Source organism: Bos indicus, chromosome 16 (genome assembly GCF_029378745.1).
Source record: "Bos indicus isolate NIAB-ARS_2022 breed Sahiwal x Tharparkar chromosome 16, NIAB-ARS_B.indTharparkar_mat_pri_1.0, whole genome shotgun sequence".
Taxonomy (NCBI): domain Eukaryota; kingdom Metazoa; phylum Chordata; class Mammalia; order Artiodactyla; family Bovidae; genus Bos; species Bos indicus.
Window position 1 is genome coordinate 76,927,797 of NC_091775.1, and position 21,930 is coordinate 76,949,726.

Here is a 21,930-nt window from a genome sequence, read left to right on the forward strand (position 1 = left end):
GATGCTGAAGCTGAAACTCCAGTACTTTGGCCACCTCATGTGAAGAGCTGACTCATTGGAAAAGACTCTGATGCTGGGAGGGATTGGGGGCAGGAGAAGGGGATGACAGAGGATGAGATGGCTGGATGGCATCACTGAATTGATGGACATGAGTCTGAGTGAATTCCGGGAGTTGGTGATGGACAGGGAGGCCTGGCGTGCTGCGGTTCATGGGGTCGCAAAGAGTCGGACACGACTGAGCAACTGAACTAAACTGACTGACTTTAGAGGGTATAGAAGAATAAAAAATACCTAAAAATTCATTGCTTCTCCTATCATTGTAAAATAGAGACTGATTCCACTCCCCTTAAATCTTCCCTGGCTGGAGTGGCTTGTGTGACCAACAGAACATGCTAGAAGTGGTGCTGTGAGACTTCCAAGGTGAGGCTGTAAAAAGCCTGATACTGCTCACCTTGGCTTCCTGGAACACTCGTTCCCTCCTGGGGCCCAGGTGCCATGCTGGAAGGAAGCTCAAGCAGCTCCAGGAAGCAACCCTGGCCAACGGCCTGGCAGAGCTCCCAGCTGCAGACCAACACCAGCTTCCAGCCAGGTGAGTGAGGCACTTTGGGAGCAGCTCCAAACCAGACCAGACCGGATCAGACCAGACAGACCACCCACCAGCTGAAAACAACTGAGTGACTTCAGCTGGCGCCACGTGGGACAGAAGAATTACCTAGCGAACTCCTGCCCCATTGCTATTACTGACCCCCAAAATGATAAAATGAAAGTGAAACAGTAATTTAAGGCCACTAAGTTTTCATGGGCTTCCCTGGTGGCTCAGATGGTAAGGCATCTGCCTGCAATGCAGGAGACCCGGGTTCGAGTCTTGGGTCGGGAAGATCCCCTGGAGAAGGAAATGGCAATCCACTCCAGCACTCTTGCCTGGAAAATCCCATGGACGGAGGAGCCCGATAGGCTACAGTCCATGGGGTTGCAAAGAGTCAGACATGACTGAGCAACTTCACTTTCACTTTCAAGTTTTCAGGTGGTTTGACATATAGCAACTGATAATCAGAAGTGGAGGGAAAATTCTAACATTTTATATTATATGCAACACTAATGTCACCGTTTATACAGACAGCTAAAGAAACATGTTATAGTGGTTACAATAAAAATAAAATCTAGGATGACTATTTTTCAGGTCCATCATCCAAAAAGTAACTCATACCAGGCTTAATTTGTAAAAATATTAGAATAACACTGTATAAAAGATTCTAAAAGTGATATAAGCTAAGTTTATATTACTTTAAAATTTAATTACTTTCACAAAAGTTCACACTACATTTAATTTGGGGTTTTTCTACTACAAATTAAAATCTCTTACATCACATTTCCAACTTTCACTCTTAGTCTTCTTAATGGATATAAATTCCTGTGCATTTTCAGGATGAAATCTACCAGAAAAAAAATTAAAATACTGTTAGGAAGAGATGATATTAGTTAAGTCAGTACTCCATTTGACATGTTAACAGTAATTATAAGAATCAAGCAGTGATTCCTTTATTAGAGACAGGCACATCTGAGTATTTAAAGAATTGCTATCATTTTAATATATGAATGTGTGCCTGAATTTATGCAGAAATAGTCAAACTAAAACATAATCATTTTAAATATATTCAGGAACCTATCTATTCACAGAGAATCTTCAAGGCAACTCACTTGACTTTAGTCCACAGTTCAGTAAATTTAATTTCTCAGTTAAATATAAATATTCTCTCATAAATTTTTATATACTAAAGACAAAGCTGAGTATGAGGAATAAGTTTTCTGGAGTTGTATAATCATATACGTTGAAAATATACTTGTCAAAACCCAAGACACAAAACCAAGGATAATAAAAATGCTGTTTCTTAAATTTCTAGAGTATAGATTGTTTTTGTTGCAATCTCAAAAAACTTAATCTCACAAGTATGAACTAATATTTGCTGTTCCTTTCTTAAAAAATTTGTCATCTAGAAAATTTTAAGCAATCAAAGGACTGGAGACAAGCACTCCATAGATGCGTTTGGCTCACTACATATTTAAATGAGAAGGCATATTAAAGTCTACTATGGAAGCAAGATCATACTTGCCTCTTAACATGCTTGGCTAAAGTCTTCTTGCTTGCATGAAGTTTATTACAGTAAGGGCACTTGTGCTCCTTCTTATGAAATTCTGTTTCATTACTGTGCTTCTTTCTGTGAACAGTTAGGTTAGACTTTGTCGAATAGCGCTGGTGACAAATATCACACTCAAAGGGCTTCTCACCTGTGTGAACACGTGTGTGGCTCTCATACTTCCCTATGAAGAGACAGAAACTAAAATTAAATTCAGTACATTTACTACACAGTGACTGAAATTAGATGGTGGAATAAAATCTCATGATAAACAGTATACTTAATAGACACACGTTGAAAGAAACTTACAGATTAGCAGACTTTTTAAAAATATCACAAAAGGCAGCATAATATATTATATAGCTCATATATTTTCATCTCTCTTCCCACAGAAGGAAATCTGGAAAGGGTACTACAAATCTAGCATTACTCAACAAAATTTATACTACAGCCCATTCATACAAGACTTCTCCAACTTATTAAGACGTTAGGACACAAGTACACCACCTGGGCTTGACTGCATGCTTAACATGAAGTTACTAAAGCCCACATACTTAGGTAACAAAGAAAAGTAAGAAAATGACAAAATGAACGGGTATAATGCAGACATGTGGAGGCATATTAATGTGAGATCTGTATTATATTCTGAGTATAATGTCCTAAATTATAGGCCCTAACAACCTAAATGTCCATTAACAGATGAATGGATAAAAAAGATGTTGTATGTATATATACGTGTATATACACACACACACACACATATGTGTATATATATATATATAATGGAATACTGCCCACTCATAAAAAATGGTGAAATACTGCCATTTGCAGAAACAAGGATGGACCCTGAGATTATCATACTAAGTCAAAGTAAGTCAAATATGACAAAATCACCTATCATACAACAGGTGAATATAAAAAATAATACAAATAAAGTTATTTAGAAACAGAAACAGACTCACACACATAACAACCTATCATGGGAAAGAATTTATATATATATAAAACTGAGTAACTTTGTTGTACACCTGAAACTAACACAATATTGTAAATCAAATATAGTTCAATAAAAAAAATTGAAAAAAAGAAATTTTAACACAGCTTGTCCAAAAAGAAAAATGACAACTAAAAAATGAAATAAAAGGATACATTTTGGCTTAATTTTTATTTATATTCCTACTTATGGTGGTGGTGGTGTGTTTAGTTGCTAAGTTACGTTTGACTCTTTGCAACCCCCTGGACTGTAGCCCTCCAGGCTCCTCTGTCCATGGCATTCTCCAGGTGAGAATACTGGAGTGGGTGGCCATTTTCTTCTCCAGGGGATCTTCCGGATCCAGGGATGGAATCCGCATCTCCTATGTCTCGTGCACTAGCAGGCAGATTCTTTACCACTGAGCCACCTTATACTAAAAGCCTTTTACATTATTATTCAGAATATACAATTTCACATTATAGAGGCACACCAGTATTAATGGTAGGGGCAGAGACTCTGGATCCAGGCACCTGGACATGAATCACAACACTTTAATTTGCAGGCTATGTGACCTTGGACAAGTAACCTTTCTCAAATCTTTCTTATTTGAAAAAATAATAGTGGCATAATGAAAATATGCAAAAATAAAAATGGAATAATAGTATTTACTTCAGAGGATTAGCGTAATAATAAATCAATTCATACACATAAGACACTACTGTTTTCTAACCCATTATAACCTATCAGTTAATGCTGGCTGTTATTATTATTCTGTAATCAAAGCTGTGAATATGCACATCTAGTAGCATAAAATAGAAATTTTAATTAAGGATACTTTTGAGTGAAAGGCAATAGAAATAAGAAAAAGCACTATCAATATGAAGAGTAATTTTCTATGATAAGCTTAGCTTTGCCTTGTCCTGAAAAAAATATATACATAAATTTTTCTTCAGGCGAAAGCTAATAGGCAAGTATAACATTTCACCCACACACTTTTTAAAAATATGTAAGTCTTATATGTATCATGGAGATTAGATAAAAAACAAAATATTCTAAGGCCAGGAGGAAAAAAGATAATCATAATTATTTGTCTACATTCACCAATTTATTACATGCATCTAATACGATTTTTGGAGAACAATTGCTTACAAGGTTGTGTCAGTTTCTGCTGTACAGCAGCGTGAATCAGCTGTATGTAGACACCTGTCCCCCCGCTCTTGGACCTCTCTCCCACCATCCCATCCCTCTAGGTCATCAACGAGCACCACGCTGAACTCCCTGTGCTACACCGCAGGTCTCCACTGGCTATCTATTTTACACATGGTAGTGTATATATGTCAATCTTACTTTCCAGATCCACCCTCCCCTTCCCAGCCACCCCAGGGTCCACAAGTCTTTTCTCTATGTCTGTCTCTATTCCTGCCCTGCAAATAGGTTCATCTGTACCATTTTTCTAGATCCCACACACATGCCTTAATATATGTTATTTTTCTCTGACTTACTTCACTCTGTATGACAGACTCTAGGTCCATCCACATCACTCCAAATGACCTAATTTCGCTCCTGTTTATGGCTGAGTAACATTCCACTGTACATATATACCACATCTTCTTTATCTATTCATCTGTTGATGGACATTTAGACACACCATGTTCTTGGATTAGAAGAATCAATATTGTAAAAATGACCATACTACCCAAAGCAATCTACAGATTCAACACAATCCCTATCAAACTATCAATGGCATTTTTCACAGAACTAGACCAAAAAATTTTACTTAGTATAGAAACACAAAAGACCCCAAATAGCCAAAGCAATCTTGAGAAAGAAAACCAGAGCTGGAGCAATCAGGCTCCCTGACTTCAGACTACATTACAAAGCTATGTAACCAAAGCAGTATCGTACTGGCACAAAAACAGAAATACAGATGAGTGGGACATGATAGAAGTCCAGCAACAAAGCCAAGTGCCTATGGTCCCCTAATTTTTGACAAAGGTGGCAAGAATATACAATGTAGAAAAGGCAGCCTCTTCAATAAGTGGTGCTGGGAAACCTGGACATGTAACAGAGAGAAATTAGAACACTTCCTAACACCATACACAAAAATAAACTCAACATGGATTAGAGACCTAATGCAAGGCCAGACACTGCAGAACTCTTTGAGGAAAACACAGGCAGAACAACACTCTTTGACATAAATCGCAGCAAGACCTTTTTGACCCATCTCCTAGAGTAATGAGAATAAAGACAAAAATAAACAAATGGGACTTCAGTTCAGTTGCTAAGTATCCGACTCTTTGTGACCCCATGAACTGCAGCAAGCCAGGCCTCCCTGTCCATCACCAACTCCTGGAGTTCACTCAGACTCACGTCCATCGAGTCAGTGATGCCATCCAGCCATCTCATCCTCTGTCGTCTCCTTTTCCTCCTGCCCCCAATCCCTCCCAGCATCAGAGTCTTTTCCAATGAGTCAGCTCTTCACGTGAGGTGGCCAAAGTACTGGAGTTTCAGCTTCAGCATCAGTCCTTCCAAAGAAAACCCAGGGCTGATCTCCTTCAGAAAGGACTGGTTGGATCTCCTTGCAGTCCAAGGGACTCTCAAGAGTCTTCTCCAACACCACAGTTTAAAAGCATCAATTCTTCGGCGCTCAGCTTTCTTCACAGTCCAACTCTCACATTCATACTTGACCACAGGAAAAACCACAGCCTTGACTAGACGGACCTTTGTTGGCAAAGTAATGTCTCTGCTTTTCAATATGCTATCTAGGTTGGTCATAACTTTCCTTCCAAGGATTAAGTGTCTTTTAATTTCATGGCTGCAGTCACCATCTGCAGTGATTTTGGAGCCCACAAAAATAAAGTCTGACACTGTTTCCACTGTTTCTCCATCTATTTCCCATGAAGTGATGGGACCAGATGCCATGATCTTTGTTTTCTGAATGTTGAGCCTTAAACCAACTTTTTTACTCTCCTCTTTCACTTTCATCAAGAGGCTTTTTAGTTCCTTAATTAAACAAATATGATTAAATTTAATAAACAGAGTATTATCTAAAAATTAATTGCACTGCACTTACATAAGAATACTGAAGAAAGGGAACCAAGGTATTTCCCTTAATGTAGGGGGGAAGGATAACATTATAAGCAAAGAAAAACCAAAATATGATAAAAATCCACAAGGTATTTAAGCACAGACCATATGATGATCTATGCATATTTTGCTTGTCTGGTGGCTGTGACAGTAAAGAATCTGCTTACAAAACAGGAAACTGTGCTTCCATCCCTGGGTCAGGAAGATGTCCTGGAGAAGAGAATGGCTACCCATTCCAGTATTCTTATCTGGAGAATTCCACGAAGAGAGGAGCCTTTGTGACCATGGGGTCACAAAGAGTTGGACCCAACTGAGCAACTGAACATACACATACATATTAATATGCATATAACATAATTATGTATTTCTAACCTTCAGTTCCGGAGAAGACAATGGCACCCCACTCCAGTATTCTTGCCTGGAAAATCCCATGGATGGAGGAGCCTGGTAGGCTGCAGTCCATGGGGTCACTAAGAGTTGGGCACAACTGAGCGACTTCCCTTTCACTTTTCACTTTCATGCATTGGAGAAGGAAATGGCCACCCACTCCAGTATTCTTGCCTAGAGAATCCCAGGATGGGGGAGCCTGGTGGGCTGCCCTCTATGGGGTCGCACAGAATCAGACACGACTGAAGCGACTTAGCATAACCTTCAGTTCAGTTCAGTTCAGTCGCTCAGTGGTGTCCGACTCTTTGCGACCCCATGATTCGTAGCACGCCAGGCCTCCCTGTCCACCACCATCTTCCGGAGTTCACTCAGACTCACGTCCATCGAGTCAGTGATGCCATCCAGCCATCTCATCCTCTGTTGTCCCCTTCTCCTCCTGCCCTCAATCCCTCCCAGCATCAGTCTTTTCCAATGAGTCAACTCTTCGCATGAGGCGGCCAAAGTACTGGAGTTTCAGCTTTAGTATCATTTCTTCCAAAGAAATCCCAGGGCTGATCTCCTTCAGAATGGACTGGTTGGATCTCCTTGCAGTCCAAGGGACTCTCAAGAGTCTTCTCCAACACCACAGTTCAAAAGCATCAATTCTTCGGCGCTCAGCCTTCTTCACAGTCCAACTCTCACATCCATACATGACCACAGGAAAAACCATAGCCTTGACTAGACAGACCTTTGTTGGCAAAGTAATGTCTCTGCTCTTCAACATGCTATCTAGGTTGGTCATAACTTTCCTTCCAAGGAGTAAGCGTCTTTTAATTTCATGGCTGCAGTCACCATCTGCAGTGATTTTGGAGCCCAAAAAAATAAAGTCTGACACTGTTTCCCCATCTATTTCCCATGAACTGATGGGACCAGATGCCATGATCTTCGTTTTCTGAATGTTGAGCTTTAAGCCAACTCTTTCACTCTCCACTTTCACCTTCATCAAGAGGCTTTTTAGTTCCTCTTCACTTTCTGCCATAAGGGTGGTGTCATCTGCATACCTGAGGTTATTGATATTTCTCCTAGCAATCTTGATTCCAGCTTGTGCTTCTTTCAGCCCAGCGTTTCTCATGATGTACTCTGCATATACAGCCTTGATGTACTCCTTTTCCTATTTGGAACCAGTCTGTTCCATGTTCCATGTTTCTAACCTTGAACTATCCAAAAAAAGTTGGAAAAGCATGTATTTTTATTATTTTTTGCAGGATATAACCAGAATAATACTGCTATAAAAATTTCTTAGGGGAAGTGTTTTCTGAGTTGATTTTAATATTTCTCTATGATAATACAGCATGCTTGAATTATCCTCCAATTAAATTAATGAATTAAAAAAATATAGCATGCTTGTACTGGATTCCAAAATACTTTTTACGCATTTATCAGTTACCAGAACAGGTACAGAATCCAAACATTATTAATATGTACTAATAACCCATAATTTTAATTTGGCAAAGATAGGGGTCATTTTATGAAATTAAAGCAAAAAAGTTTTCCGTGATTATAAAAGTTTTTACTTTTCACATTTTTCATAAGCTTGCTTTTTAAATTATGTAAATAATGAATCAAGAGTATACAGTATAATTTTTAAATGACTAAATTACAAGTGATTTTTGGAATGGGACTATTCTTACCAGGGGATTGACTGCATACCTCGCACAGAGTCTCAGAACTGAAAGCTAACTTAACCTCCTACTACTCAAGTCTCCTGATTTTTACCCAAGTGAATAGGAAGAGCAACTTAATGAAAATCTTAAATTATAAGAAACATCTTCCCCAAACCTTTTATTTTCTATGAAAATACCTCTGTTGGGAAGATGTTAAATTAACAATTAGTAGAATTTCCCTTTATTTAGAGTCAAGAAAGTCTTGAGTGGCAGTTAAAGATCAAAACTACTTCTGATTGTTAAACTTCCATTTGCCTACAGACCAGAAGACTTAACAGGATTTAACCCCCCAAAAAGAAAATTGTTTTAAAATAAATTCAGTAAAATCCAAAGACACCTATGAAAATAGATAAATTTGAATAATTCACTTTAACAATCAGAATCTCTAAAATAAAAAACACATTTCTATTATGTCAACTCAAATTTATGCACAGAGGCACTGCAGGATATGTTATCTGCATGGCTTTGAATTTCTGAACAACAAGAGACATAGCTTCTGAGGGAACGCTGAACCACAAAGTCAGGTAAATGTACAATGAAATCCCAGGTTTAAATCAACTGGTAAGGCTGTTGAGGGTGGGGTTCTCCTCGCATGAACACAGACAACAAATCTCTCTTTCTTATCAGGTGGGGGGAATTCAATAATAATGTATAAATCAAGTGTTTACTTCAAGGTTATCAAATAAAGTTTCCATCAAAAAAATGTCCTTTCACAGAATACTAAGTTATGCCCAACCATTCTTGATCACCAATAGAAAATACATAATATTAAGAAATTTCATCCACAGCATTTTTCTGACTGAATCCCAATATGAATTATGTCCCAAATTAGGAGATATAGAAAACACATATTTATACATACCAAAACTTGACCTTGGGTTTCATTCCAAATGGGTTATGCTAAATTATTATTTTTTTTTGGGGGGGGGGGTCATGCTAAATTATTATCAGATTTCATGTGGAGATTTTTCAAAGAGAAACATCACCAAATTAGCTCATTATATATCTCATATGCCAAATCTTAAATTATACCTCAAATCATTTGGCATGGCGTGAAGAACACTTCACTAAAATATTTAACTTTAAAGTAGAGAAGTATGCCGTAAGTCAAAACTCTTCCCTATTCAGAACCAACTGGAATCTGTCAGGATAGTCTTAAACAAGTCACATTTTTTTTAAAGCTACAAAATATTTTTTGCTTCTAGAAGAGATCAAATTTAATCTAAGGAAAGGACAGAAAAGACAAATCATCCAAAATTTTTTTCTCTCACCCCCATCTGTCATCTTTTCCCAATTTGATCTTTGCCTTTTAACCCGAGGTTTTCAGTTTAAGGGGGAAAGGTCAAAGGACTCTTATCTGCATGAGAATGGGCAGAGAGGAGGACAGCTGGAGCCTCAGGAATAACACAACTGCATCAGGAGTCTGACTCCGAGCATCTATGAAACACACCAAAAAAGGTAAAAGATCCAAAGTGAGAGAATCAAATTAGTAAACTACATATGGTTCCAGAGCTCATTAGCTGCCTCTCATAAACCCCTCTGAAACAGCAAGTTAAAGGCTTCTTACAAGTCAGAGGTCAATCTTTCACCTTAGTTCAACTAAAGAGGAGCTTACTGAAAACTTACTATTCCATTTGAAATGACCTGGAGGATCATGAAGGATACTAACCAAAAGTAACAGACAACACTTTCCAGCTCACAATCTGATGAGGCAGGGAAATAACAACCAAAATCCTAGGTGGACATTTTAAAAACCTCCTAAAGAAATGTGGGTGATACAAGAGTTATTGGAAAGTAGCCCTGGAAATGTTTCAAGAATAAAGAGGACTTCTGATAGAGATGATACAGGAGGACACTGAAGAATCACAGGTCTTCTCCATCTGCCTGTTCTTTTCATTCTACCGGTCACTGGTCCACTGAAACCTGCAGCTCTGATCCACCCTGTCCCGCGTCCCATTCCCAATGCTGCTCATCCTCCTAGCCCAAGCCTGAATAACCCTCTGCTCTTTCCAACTTCCTTCTCTTCCCTGAAGCCAGCTTACCTTTCTAAAACTCCTATGGCGGTCATTTCCTCTGTTTTCTCAACTTTTTATCACTTACTGGATTAAAAACTCCTCTGCACTGCATATAAACCATTCAAAATGTGACCTCTGCTCACTTCCCAATCCTCATCTATCATCGTTTTCATTACGCCCATTACTTGCCCACCCTGACGAGGAAGGCAATGGCACCCCACTCCAGCACTCCTGCCTGGAAAATCCCATGGACGGAGGAGCCTGGTAGGCTGCAGTCCATGGGGCCGCTAAGAGTCGGACACAACTGAGCGACTTCACTTTCACTTTTCACTTTCATGCACTGGAGAAGGAGATGGCAACCCAGTCCAGTGTTCTTGCCTGGAAAATCCCATGGACGGAGGAGCCTGGTAGGCTGCAGTCCACTGGGTCGCAAAGAGTCAAGACACGACTAAGCGACTTCACTTTCGCTTTTCACTTTCATGCACTGGAGAAGGAAATGGCAACCCACTCCAGTGTTCTTACCTGGAGAATCCCAGAGACGGGGAGCCTGGTGAGCTGCCGTCTATGGGGTCGCACAGAGTTGGACACGACTGAGGCGAGTTAGCAGCAGCAGCCCACCCTGAAATCAGCCTAGTTTTAGCAGTTTCTAGAACCTGACGACCTGAGAGCCTTTGTGCTTGTTGGTCCTTCTGCCGTGCAAGCTCCTCCCTTTCTTAGGTTCTCAGCTCAAATGCTACCTGCTCCATGAAATCTTTCCAGATTCCCCTAAGCCTCTGTCCCTGTCCTGATAAGATTATCTTTATTATAATTTTGTTTTTGCCTGTACTCATTAATCTCTAAGATTCTTGATGACAAAGGACATATCCCTTCATATTTGTTTAGTGTCTGGCATAGTACAGACACTTAGAAACTATATTAATGATGAATAAGCAGCTTGCATTCACTGCACACCTAAATTTCACAGTATTGTAATTTCATACTATATTCACACAAATTTCACAAAGACTATGCTATTTAATCCTCATAGTAACCCCCATGAGAAGGTACTATTAGCATCATCCATTCTATCTGTGAGAAGACAAAAGTACACACAGGTGAAGTAACTCACATAAGACCTGGATTCAAAAATGCAGGCAGTCTGACATCACCACAGCTCATATCAATGCTTCGTAACCAGTATGATAAAATCATAATCTCAATCTCTTCTCTTTCTCTGCACAGGGGAGAAGTCAGCAGCCCCATTGAGGCTAAGCAAAAGAGGGGTTCAATAAGAGGGGGATAATATAAAACACATTCAGAAAGGAGGCTGGAAATAAGCTGACAATGTGATCTATTGATACCTACATTTATCTGATTATCTGAACTAACCTTAGTTCAAAAAGCTGCAAAATGCCTTCTTCTTAGTACATCAAGAACTTAACTTATGCAGTATTTCCCCAAATAGTGTGCACAGAACTCTAGTTTCCCGGGAGTTTCCAAATGTCCCGTGATAAAGTTATCTGAGAAAATGCCAGGTTAAGTAAAATTAACAGGTCTGTTTGCTAGAGAATTTGAGAGTGTTAACAGAAATTGAGTATCGTCTTCCTTGTCTTACCTGAACACAGAATCCCTGGCTCACAATGCATCCCACAGGCCCAGTGTTAGATACAAGAGCCTGATATCTATCTGTTGGGCCACAATGCCACTGGCAGACTGACCCTGCTCTCACACATCTCAAATCAAATTAGGCCAAATTAAGGAAATGGCAACCCATTCCAGTATCCTTGCCGGGAAAAATCCCATGACCAGAGGAGCCTGGTGGGCTATAGTTCATGGGGTGGCAAGGAGCCGGACACGACTGAGCAACTGAGCCCGACTGAGAACAAGGCATGACACAGGAAGCGTGTGCTAAGAATACAAAGTTTAAAAAGGCAGAATCAACTAGAAAGATGAAATGTTGTCAGGTATCTCAATTCAAGAATGTTCTTCTGTTCCCTGTAATGCTCACAGTATGTGTTCACAGCTCCACAAGAATATTTACCAGACTTAGTTTAACAAGCTACTTGTATCCACACACTCTTCCAACTGACTAGTTGCTCAAAAAAAGTTACTCTATTCATTTGCACAGAACTTTAAACACAGTAAAAATAGCCATGAACAATTATTAAGTTGGATTGTCAAAAGCATTCTAATTTAGAAAAAAATATTCAAAGGCATAAAAAAGCAAAAAAAAAGGCACCTACTGCTGTGTCATAGTTTACACTGTTGAGTATTTTGAGAGCAAATGATTATCAATACCTTATTTAACCAATTTCCTCCTAACTCAATAACATCAGTGACTGAAGGGAAGTTGCTCAGTCATGTCTGACTCTTTGCCACCCCATGGACTGAAGCCTGCCAGGCTCCTCTGTCCATGGGATTTTCCAGGCGAGAATACTGGAGGGGGTTGCCTTTCCTTCTCCAGGGGATCTTCCTGACCAGGTTATCAAACCTGGGTCTCCAGCACTGCAGGCAGACTCTACCATCGGACACATGGGGATATATTAAATGTATGTAAGTAATTTTACAAGGTCAAATAATACTTATCTGCTTCTTTTATGGAGAAGGCAATGGTACCCCACTCCAGTACTTTTGCCTGGAAAATCTGGCTGCAGTCCATGGGGTCGATAGAGTCGGACACGACTGAGCCACTTCACTTTCACTTTTCACTCTCCTGCATTGGAGAAGGAAATGGCAACCCACTCCAGTGTTCTTGCCAGGAGAATCCCAGGGACGGGAAGCCTGGTGGGCTGCCGTCTATGGGGTTGCACAGAGTCGGACACGATTAAAGCAACGCAGCAGCAGCAGCTTCTTTTATCATTCTATGTGGTAAAATACAGTCCCCAATTTCATAACTCTCATTTATATGTAAATAGGTGAACTGCTGCAATTTTAAAGTTCACGTTATAAAGTCCATATAAGACACCTCCAAAAATTATTTTACTAGCAAGTAAGCTCTCCTGAAATTAAATATTCACTGACTGCCTGCAATGCAGGAGACCCAGGTTCGATCCCTGGGCTGGGAAGATCCCCAGAGACTGGAATGGCAACCCACTCCAGGTATTCCTCCCTGGAGAATTCCATGGACAGAGGAGCCTGGTGGACTACAGTCCATGCGGTTGCAGAGTCAGACACAAATGAGCAACTAATACTTTCACTTTTATATGCTTTTCACTTTCATATCACTTTTCATATGCTTTTCATATATATGCTTTTCTAATAAAGAAAAAATTGATTTCTTCATTATTATAATAACCCAAGAATACTACTAGGACACTTCCTAAAGTCTCTGCCTACAGAATGAAGGCATTTATTACATTTAGTAATTTAGTTTTATCTGTAACTATTCTTAATCTGAAACATCCCAGTTCTAAACAGTACTGGATACTGGAAAAGTGACTATATTTATGACTCACATATTACCACGCTCAAGGGGAAACAGTACAGGAATTATTAAATTACATACAATATGGCCTATTTCAATTTTCTATGATGACTCAAAAATAGCGCTTAAATTAAATTAGCATATAAATCAAAATGCTATATTCGTAATTATTGACACTCTGGAATTTTTCATACTAAACACAGGAACTAATGATCTGTCACCTACTGCCAGGACATGAGGAAAAGAAAATAAAAGGTAATATAAATACTTAATTCCTGAATCACAACAAATTTATAACAAGATAAAATACAGATGAAAAATCAAATACCCTCCATACTTTTCAAAAGTTATTTTCAAAGTTTAGTTTTTAATAATCACCTTTAAAGTACCCATGAAAAGTAAACTATTAGAGACAAGAAACATGCTTTTCTTTCTTACCTATGCGGTCAAATGTCTTATCGCATTTGGGACACTGCAATATTTTTTTGTTACTGTTCTGAATGATTACAGGGGTTAACCCCTCATGAATGCTTCCAACAGAATCACCGGCCTCTGGCTCCTCTTCTGCATCATTCTGATCTTTTTCACTCTGTTCTTCAGTGTCAGAATATTCATCTGACATTTCCTCCTCTAGCTCATCTTCTTCAGCATTATATTCACTTCCGGGATCCTCAGAATCATTTCTATCTGACTTTTCCTTATCAAAACTGTCTTGATTCAAATTGTCTGACCCATCACCACTTTCCTGCTCATCATCACTGGTGTCCTCAAACTTAACAGGGCACTTTCGATTCCGTTTTGATCTTCTTGTGGAAAAACTTCTCTCCAGCATTTTTAACCCATGTTTTTTCCCTAATAAAAGGGACCTATGGGTTTTCGACAAATGATTCTCTAAAGACTTCTTATAACAAAAATGTCTACTACAGAATTTACACTGATGATTACTTGATAGTCTTCCAGTTAATTCACTTAGTGTTTCTTCTGGTGATGACTTTTCAGTTAGCTCAGACTGAAAAGTGGCAACATTTTCGTTATTTAGCAGCTTAACTGCATCTATAATATCCAGAAACTTTGCAGCCTCTAAAACAAGAGGGATTTCATATTTGTACACAAAAAATTCTGATGTGTAAAGAAATTCAAGCAAATGCTGAAAAACGGAGTGCGTTACGTGATCCAGGGTGACAACATCCGTGCTCGGATTTTTGCTCAAACATGCATGGAAATAACTACTGCCAACAGCAACGACAACTTTATGGGCGCTAAATTCTTTTCCTTCTACTATGATAAGTAAGTCACAGAAAGACGGTTGCTTCTGCCTGTCATCATTCAAATACTTCAGCAAGTTCTTATTGTACTGCAAAGAACTCAGAAGTTTCCTCTGATCCGGGGAGGGAGGAAGTTCCTGATAACAGCGTAGGGCTTCAGGAGCTGGTCTTTCTGTGGAATGAGCGTAGGTTACTTGGTCACACTCCTCTACAACATTTCCTTCCGGGGAATCTTTATGGTAGCCTAGATGGATCTTCTCGTCAAGATGTGAAGTAACCTTTCTCCTCTTCTTCATTGCAGTACAACGGTTTCAGAACAAGAAACTTCATAAGTGTCTTGAGGGATTTATGAAGGAAAACAGGATTGTCTGGGATCACAGCTTCTGGAGGGGCGTGCCCGAGGGTTGCATGGTCTGTGAAGAAGAGAGTAGAAGCATGTAAAACAACTCCACGGCCCAGCCATCCTAAGTCACTCGCGGTACTGTCAACAAAACCTTCCTAAATGAGAAGTAAATTATGACAAAGTCACCGCTTCCACGCATTCGTGGCTGAGATTTTAGGGCGGAGAACGAGGAGGGCAGGGTTAGAAAAAGACAGCCAACAAAAGAATAATTTTGAAGGAGGCAGGGCACACCTTGCAGGCCCTATTCCCGAACGGACTAGCGGGAAAGCGGGCAGAAGGGGAGGCTCCCCCGAGCCCGCCGCGGGCCAGGTCGAGGCGCCCACCTTCGCGATGCAAGGGCGCCGGGGCGCTGACACTCAGGCCGTCGCGGCCACGGAACCCACGTTCCCTCCCCCTCCCCCATTAACACGCTTCCCCGGGGCGGTGAGGCGCACCTCATCCCGGCCGGCGAGCGTCCAAAGGCCGGAGGCGCCCGGCGGGACTGCCCTGGGAGCGGCGCGGAGAGGAGGTCGGGGTCACCCGGGGGACGACCGCCAGAGCAGAGCCTCCCCGGGCCGCTGCCGCGCCGAGACCGCACCACCGACGGCGACCCCTCGCCGCCCGCCCACCCGCTCCCCGCGCGGACGCCCCGCGCGTCCATTTACCCGGGAACGCAGGGCTCCCCGCTGGCTCCCGGCCGCCAAGCTCCACTCCGGGCGCGCTCGCTCCGGCGCCGAGACACTTCCGGGTTCAGCCCCCGGCCCCGCCCGCCTTTCCCCTGCCGTCGCCCCGCCGCCGCAGCCGCCGCCGCGGCCACCGAACACGTCAGCGGCGCGCAGCCTCGCTGCCGCCCGACACCCCTCCACCCCCACAGCGCGCGGCCCTGCGCATGTGCGCGCGCTCACCCTCCCCGCGCATGCTCCGTGATGCCCCCGCTCCCGGGCGACCCCAGCGACTACACTCCGAGTCCGTTAGTCCGGGTTTTCGCGGCGGTTCAGGGGCCGCTGTGCCCGAGCCAGTCTGGCCCTGGGGGACAGCCTTGCGGGGACCGGCGGAGGAGAAGAAGAGGCGAAGTTGCGGAGGCCTGGGCGGGGGCACCGCGGCGCGAAAGGACAGCGTTCTCCCGGCCTGGGGCGGTTCGCAGCGGCCCCTCAGCGGCAGGCGACAGCGTGTCCGCCTACGCCGCCCCGCATCGGAAGAACCCAGCCGGATGCAGCTAACGCAGTTGCTCCTAAAATTAGTGTTTGACTTCTTACCGTCCACAGAAACACTGAACATTGTACACATAAGCATACAGCTGGTAGGACAGGAAAGAAAGCTGAACCAAGGAGAAAAGGTCCACAGGCTAACTTTTGGGGCCAGTGCCCAGGATTGTGCGTTTGTAGCGCAGTCCCGGGTGGTGCCGGGATTGCTTCCCCGAAGACTACACGTTTACTAGGCGGTCCTAGTCGTGTGGTTTTCCAGACACCGGGGAAATGAGGCAGAGGCTGACGCCGAGCAGCTCGGGGAACCCATTCCCTGTTCCCCTGTGGATGGACCTGGTACAGAAAAGTTATTCCTGACACTTGTTAACGGTAAGGCAAACTTCGTTCAGTAGGGTTCTGTCCTGTGGGGGAGAGAATGGACTCAATTCCAGACAAGGAATAGTGGGAATTTGCAGCCCAGGAGCTGCCTGGGGGTGGCGGGCATGTCAGTGGATGGAGAACTGCCAAGAGATAACGCGGGGTGTCGGGGGATTTTGGCTAAACTGACCCAACAGGATTCTGGTTGGAGGCAGGTGGGATTGGTCAGACATCACCTGGTGGGATGGGGTTGGGGAAGAGGTTAAGGAACCAGGTATCAGATACAGAGGGTGGGGTATTCCGGCTAAACTGAGGAATGCAGAGACAAATACAGAAGCTCGAAAGTCAGAACCTAACTGAGAAGGGAGTTTAGAGGAGCCTGGTTAAAATTTGGTCAAGGAGAATCTTTGTTAGACCTTATCCAGTCAGTGGAACGTCTTAGAGCAAAGACTGAGCTTTCCAGCAGAAGCTGTTCTCCTCAGGACTTCAACCTGAAAACTCTGCCTGGGTTTTCAGCCTGATGCTGTTAAGTGTCTGGACTGAAGATTGGAACATCAACTCTTACCTGAGTTTCCTATGGAAATGTCTATTCATAGGCCTGTCCTATGGATTTCAGACTTACTAGCCCCCAGAATCAACCATGCAAGTCAATTCCTTAGAATATCAGTGTATCCTCTATCTATCCTGTCAGTTCTGTTTTTCTGGAGAACCGTCACTAGTACACTGGGAATGAACTAGTACACTGGCAATGAACAATAGGAAAATGAAAAATAATGCCTTTGTATTTTCCTCAATCATGTGGCACCAACATCCGCGTCCCTAAGGTGTCAGAAGTCTTTGTCAAAGGAAGTAACAGTGGGGTGGGTGCCGCGAAGGAAAGCGCGGAGCCAGAAAGTCAAGACAGAAAGGAAATCTACACTCTTTAGAACCTCTTCCCTATAGCTTCCTTTTGCTGATCTGTCATGGTCTTAATTCAACATTCTTTAAAAGGCTGTTTCACAAATTTATTTCTGAAAATGAAAATGTGTTTCTTCATTTACTCATTGAATATCCATTGAACAACTATTCTGTACCCTGCATGTAACATTTTAAATAAACTTAAAAGGTGTTATTTGACAGCATCAGAAATATAAAATACCTGGGAATATGAAATACCTGAGCACTCCCCCTAAAACACAGTTCAGAGACATTAAAGAAGACCTAAATGATTGAAACATGTCATATTCATAGACTAGAAGAGTGCGTATTGTAAAGGTGTCAATCAAGGGACTTCTCTGTTGGTCCATTGGCTAAGACTCTCTGCCCCCAACTAGGGGGCTGGAGTTTGAACTCTGGTCAGGGAACTGGATCCCACATGTTGCAACTGAGACCCAGCATAGCTAAACACATGTTTAAGAAAATCAAAAGGCAGATGAGAATATATTTGAAAAACACAATGTCCCCCAAGTAAAAAGAACTATTACAGCTAATGAGAAGGAAAAAAAAAATATTTAAAATGAGTAAAATACTTGATCAGACATTGCTTGAAAAGAGATAAATATGTGAAAGGTATTATCTTTAAATTGCATCTTAAAGGAGATTCTAATTAAAACCACAGGTGCATCCATAACAATAACTACATTTGACTGATAATATCAAGTGTTGAAAAAGATGTTTCAGCTGGAAGATAGATGTATCAACTGATGAAGATAGATCAACTGGAAATCTCATTAATTTAAAAATACATGTATTTATTTGGCTGCATCCGGTCTTAGTTGCAGCTCTTGGGATTTTTGCTTTGTCAGGCAAGATTTTCTCATTTTCGGTGCGTGGACTCCCTAGTTGTGGGAGGGCTCAGTAATTGAGGCATGCAAGCTTAGTTGCTCTGCAGCATGTGGGATCGTAGTTCCCAGATCAGGGATTGAACCCACATCCCCTGGGTTGCAAGGTGGATTCATAACCACTGAACCACGAGGGAAGTCCTTCATTCACTTCTTCCTGAAATGTAAAATGGTATAAGCAGTTTAGAAAACAGTTGAACAATTTTGGAAAATCACACATCATATAGGCTAGGCAGTCCGTCTTTATTCAAGAGAAATCAAAGCATTATATCCACACAGAGTCTTACAAAATTTTATAGCAGCTTTACTTATGATAGCCCCAAATTAGGATCAACCTGAATGTCCAATAAGAGGAAAGTGGATAAATATGTAGAATACCATTACTATCTACAATAAGGAACAAAGTAATGCCAAAGGCAACAACCTAGATGAGTCTCAAACTACTCAAATGGTAAAGAATTCACCTGCAATGCAGGAGACTAGGTTCATTGCCTGGGAAAACTCCATGGGCAGAGGATCCTGGCAGGCTATAGTCCATGGGGTTGCAAAGAGGAGACATGACTAAGTGACTAACGCTTTCACTACTTAGCAGTAAGAAGGAACAAACTAATGCCAAAGGCAACAAAATAGATATCTCAAAATAACTGTGAATAAAAGACAAAATGAGTATATTCTATGTGATTCGATTTATCAAAAAACTACAAACCACAGATTAAAATGACAGTTTGTTGCTTAGTCACAGCAGGTGGCATCAGAATTTGTATAGATTAAAAACACACAAAATTTTGATTGTAGCGATAATTTCACTAGTGTATACATACATATATGTATACACTAGTATACATATATATATATAGCTGATCAAATATATACCTGATCAAATTATATACCTTAAATATATACAGAGTATTGCATGATAATCTTAAAGTCATTAAAACATGTCACAGACAGACATGCAATGAAACAATGGAAAAGTTGAAAGTCCACAGATCAAAATTCACAGGTCAATTTACTATTTAAAAAGGTAAAGTTTCAAGTCTGTGACAAAAATATAAGACTGTCCAATAAATGAAAATAGATAAAATAGGTGGGCATCAGAAATAAAAGTAAGTTGTATATAACCTCAGCTAATTAAGATAAATTCCAGATGAATAAAAAAATATAAATTTAAAAATTGAAACCATAAGAGGAGTATAACAAAATAACAGTAAAATGTGAAGGTCTCTCTCAGCATGAGTCAGAATTTAGAAGCAATTAAGGGAAGAAAACTTCCCTGGTGGCTTAGAGGATAAAGCATCTGCCCACAATGCGGGAGACCCAGGTTCAATCCCTGGGTAGGGAAGATCCCCTGGAGAAGGAAATGGCAACCCTCTCCAGTACTCTTGCCTGGAAAATCCCATGGATGGAGGAGCCTGATAGGCTATAGTCCATGGGGTTGCAAAGAGTCGGACATGACTGAGCGACTTCAGTTCACTTCAAGGGAAGAAAATTGTTAAATCAACTATATAAACTTAAAAATATTTTACATGGAGGAATTCCAGTATCAGCAATGGTGTATTAAGTAGCTGGAACCAATTGTCTTGCTGTAAACAGCTAGTTCAATTTTTTTTTTTTTAAGACAAAAGCTACTGTTTTGAATGCATGGCATAGCTAACAAGGTTGTATATGAGGAATTGTGAGGGCCTGGACTGCAAGAAAAAGAGGCTCAAAGAAGTGATCTGGCCTTGGTGGGGGAGCTTCTCCCTAAAAGCAGTTACTGACTGGAAAAAAACAACTGAGAGGCTGATAACATGAGCAGATCCTTGACAGAGCCGTGAGACAGGGAGATAAACGTTGAAATTAAAGGACCCCTTCCACAAAAAAGGACCCTAATAAACACCCCATGTTTCCAGCTGGAACTCTGTGAGTAAGAATGTACCAGAAATAGACCAGTCTTCATACACTAAAGTTCTTAACATTTTTATTCCTTATTTGAGAAAGACAATGAAGAATTTCTCCTTCTTTTAGCCTACCTGCCTGCCAGAGGCAAAACCCATCCTGTCTTGATTATGATGACATCATCCAGGCTCATTATTTTTTTAACTTGGTCATTCAACATGACTTGTGGGATCTTGGTTCCCTGACTGGGATCGATCCTGGCCCTCAGCAGTGAAAGTGTGGTATCATAACGTATACCACCAAGGAATTCCTAACTTGTTAAGTTTTAATATATAATATCCAGTATCAAACACACACCTATACACACAAAGGCTGTTTCCAAAAATGTAAGACACAAAACATGAAACAGATCCACAGAAGATGAAGAAAATGAAGTTATTAGACCAATACAGCAACAGCATATAAACTATGAGTGATATGTTCAAGGAATTGACAGAGAATATTGAAATTTTAAACAAAAAAATGGAAATAAAATACAAATTCTAGGACAGGAAAACATAATAGGTAAATCTAAGAAGAGTGGGTATGTTTAACCTACGATTAGAAAGAACTGAAGAGAAACTGTTGAAGTAAAAGATAAATCAGAAGAAATATCCAGAATAAAACACAAACCAAGAATAGGTAATACAGGAAAGAGGAAAAGAAATATTTAGAACACATAAAACACCAAACATAAATCTTAATAGAACCACAGCAGCAGAAGAGGAAAATGAGAATGAGGAAGATGTAGCATTTTAAAAAGAACAGCTGAGAATTTCCCATTGATGAAAAACATCAAGCCAGAGATTCAAGAAAAAGTAGGAATTCCAAGCAAGATAAGTTCATAGAAAAGTAAAATTAGGCATATAAATCTGCTGAAAATTGGAAGTAAGGAAAAAAATTTTAAAGCATCCATAGGAGAAAAAAGGGACTTCACAGGTGGCACTAGTGGTAAATAACCCCCTGCCAGTGCAGGAGACAAAAGAGATGCAGGTTCGATCCCTGGGTTGGGAAGATCCCCTGGCCAAGGGCATGGCAACCCACTCCAGTATTCTTGCCTGGACAATCACATGGACAGAGAAGCCTGGCAGGCTACAGTACATAAGGGTGTACAGAGTCAGACATGACTGAATCGACTTAGCAGGCATGCATGCAGGAGAAAAAAGAGTATTGGCATGAGAGGAGCAAAATTAGACAAAGAGCTGACTTCCCAGTGTAAGTTTTTGAAGCCCAAAGACACCTTCATGATGCTCATAGAAGACAACTGCTAAGCTAGAAAAA

General features: G+C 41.1%; 2 protein-coding genes across 3 annotated transcripts in view; one reads left to right on the plus strand and one right to left on the minus strand.

Moving 5' to 3' along the window:
• ZBTB41 (zinc finger and BTB domain containing 41) overlaps positions 1-16,120 on the minus strand; it is a 39,570-nt gene extending 23,450 nt beyond the window's left edge. Inside the window, exons 1-4 of one of the 2 annotated variants that reach the window (XM_019976538.2) lie at positions 16,016-16,120; positions 14,142-15,381; positions 2,112-2,319; positions 1,364-1,433 (exon numbers count right to left, since the gene is read on the minus strand). In XM_019976538.2, the coding sequence (XP_019832097.2) occupies positions 1,364-1,433; positions 2,112-2,319; positions 14,142-15,264 (1,401 nt within the window). In that variant the 5' untranslated portion in view covers positions 15,265-15,381; positions 16,016-16,120. Of the gene's footprint in view, positions 1-1,363; positions 1,434-2,111; positions 2,320-14,141; positions 15,382-15,805; positions 15,938-16,015 lie in introns of those variants that run through there. The other variant, XM_070768704.1, reaches the window with a different exon arrangement.
• A 165-nt stretch (positions 16,121-16,285) lies between these two features.
• The window catches only part of CRB1 (crumbs cell polarity complex component 1), a 265,895-nt gene continuing 260,250 nt past the window's right edge, over positions 16,286-21,930 (plus strand). Inside the window, exon 1 of the mRNA XM_070768705.1 lies at positions 16,286-16,924. The gene's annotated coding sequence lies outside the window, so the exon portion shown is untranslated. The remainder of the gene's footprint in view (positions 16,925-21,930) is intronic.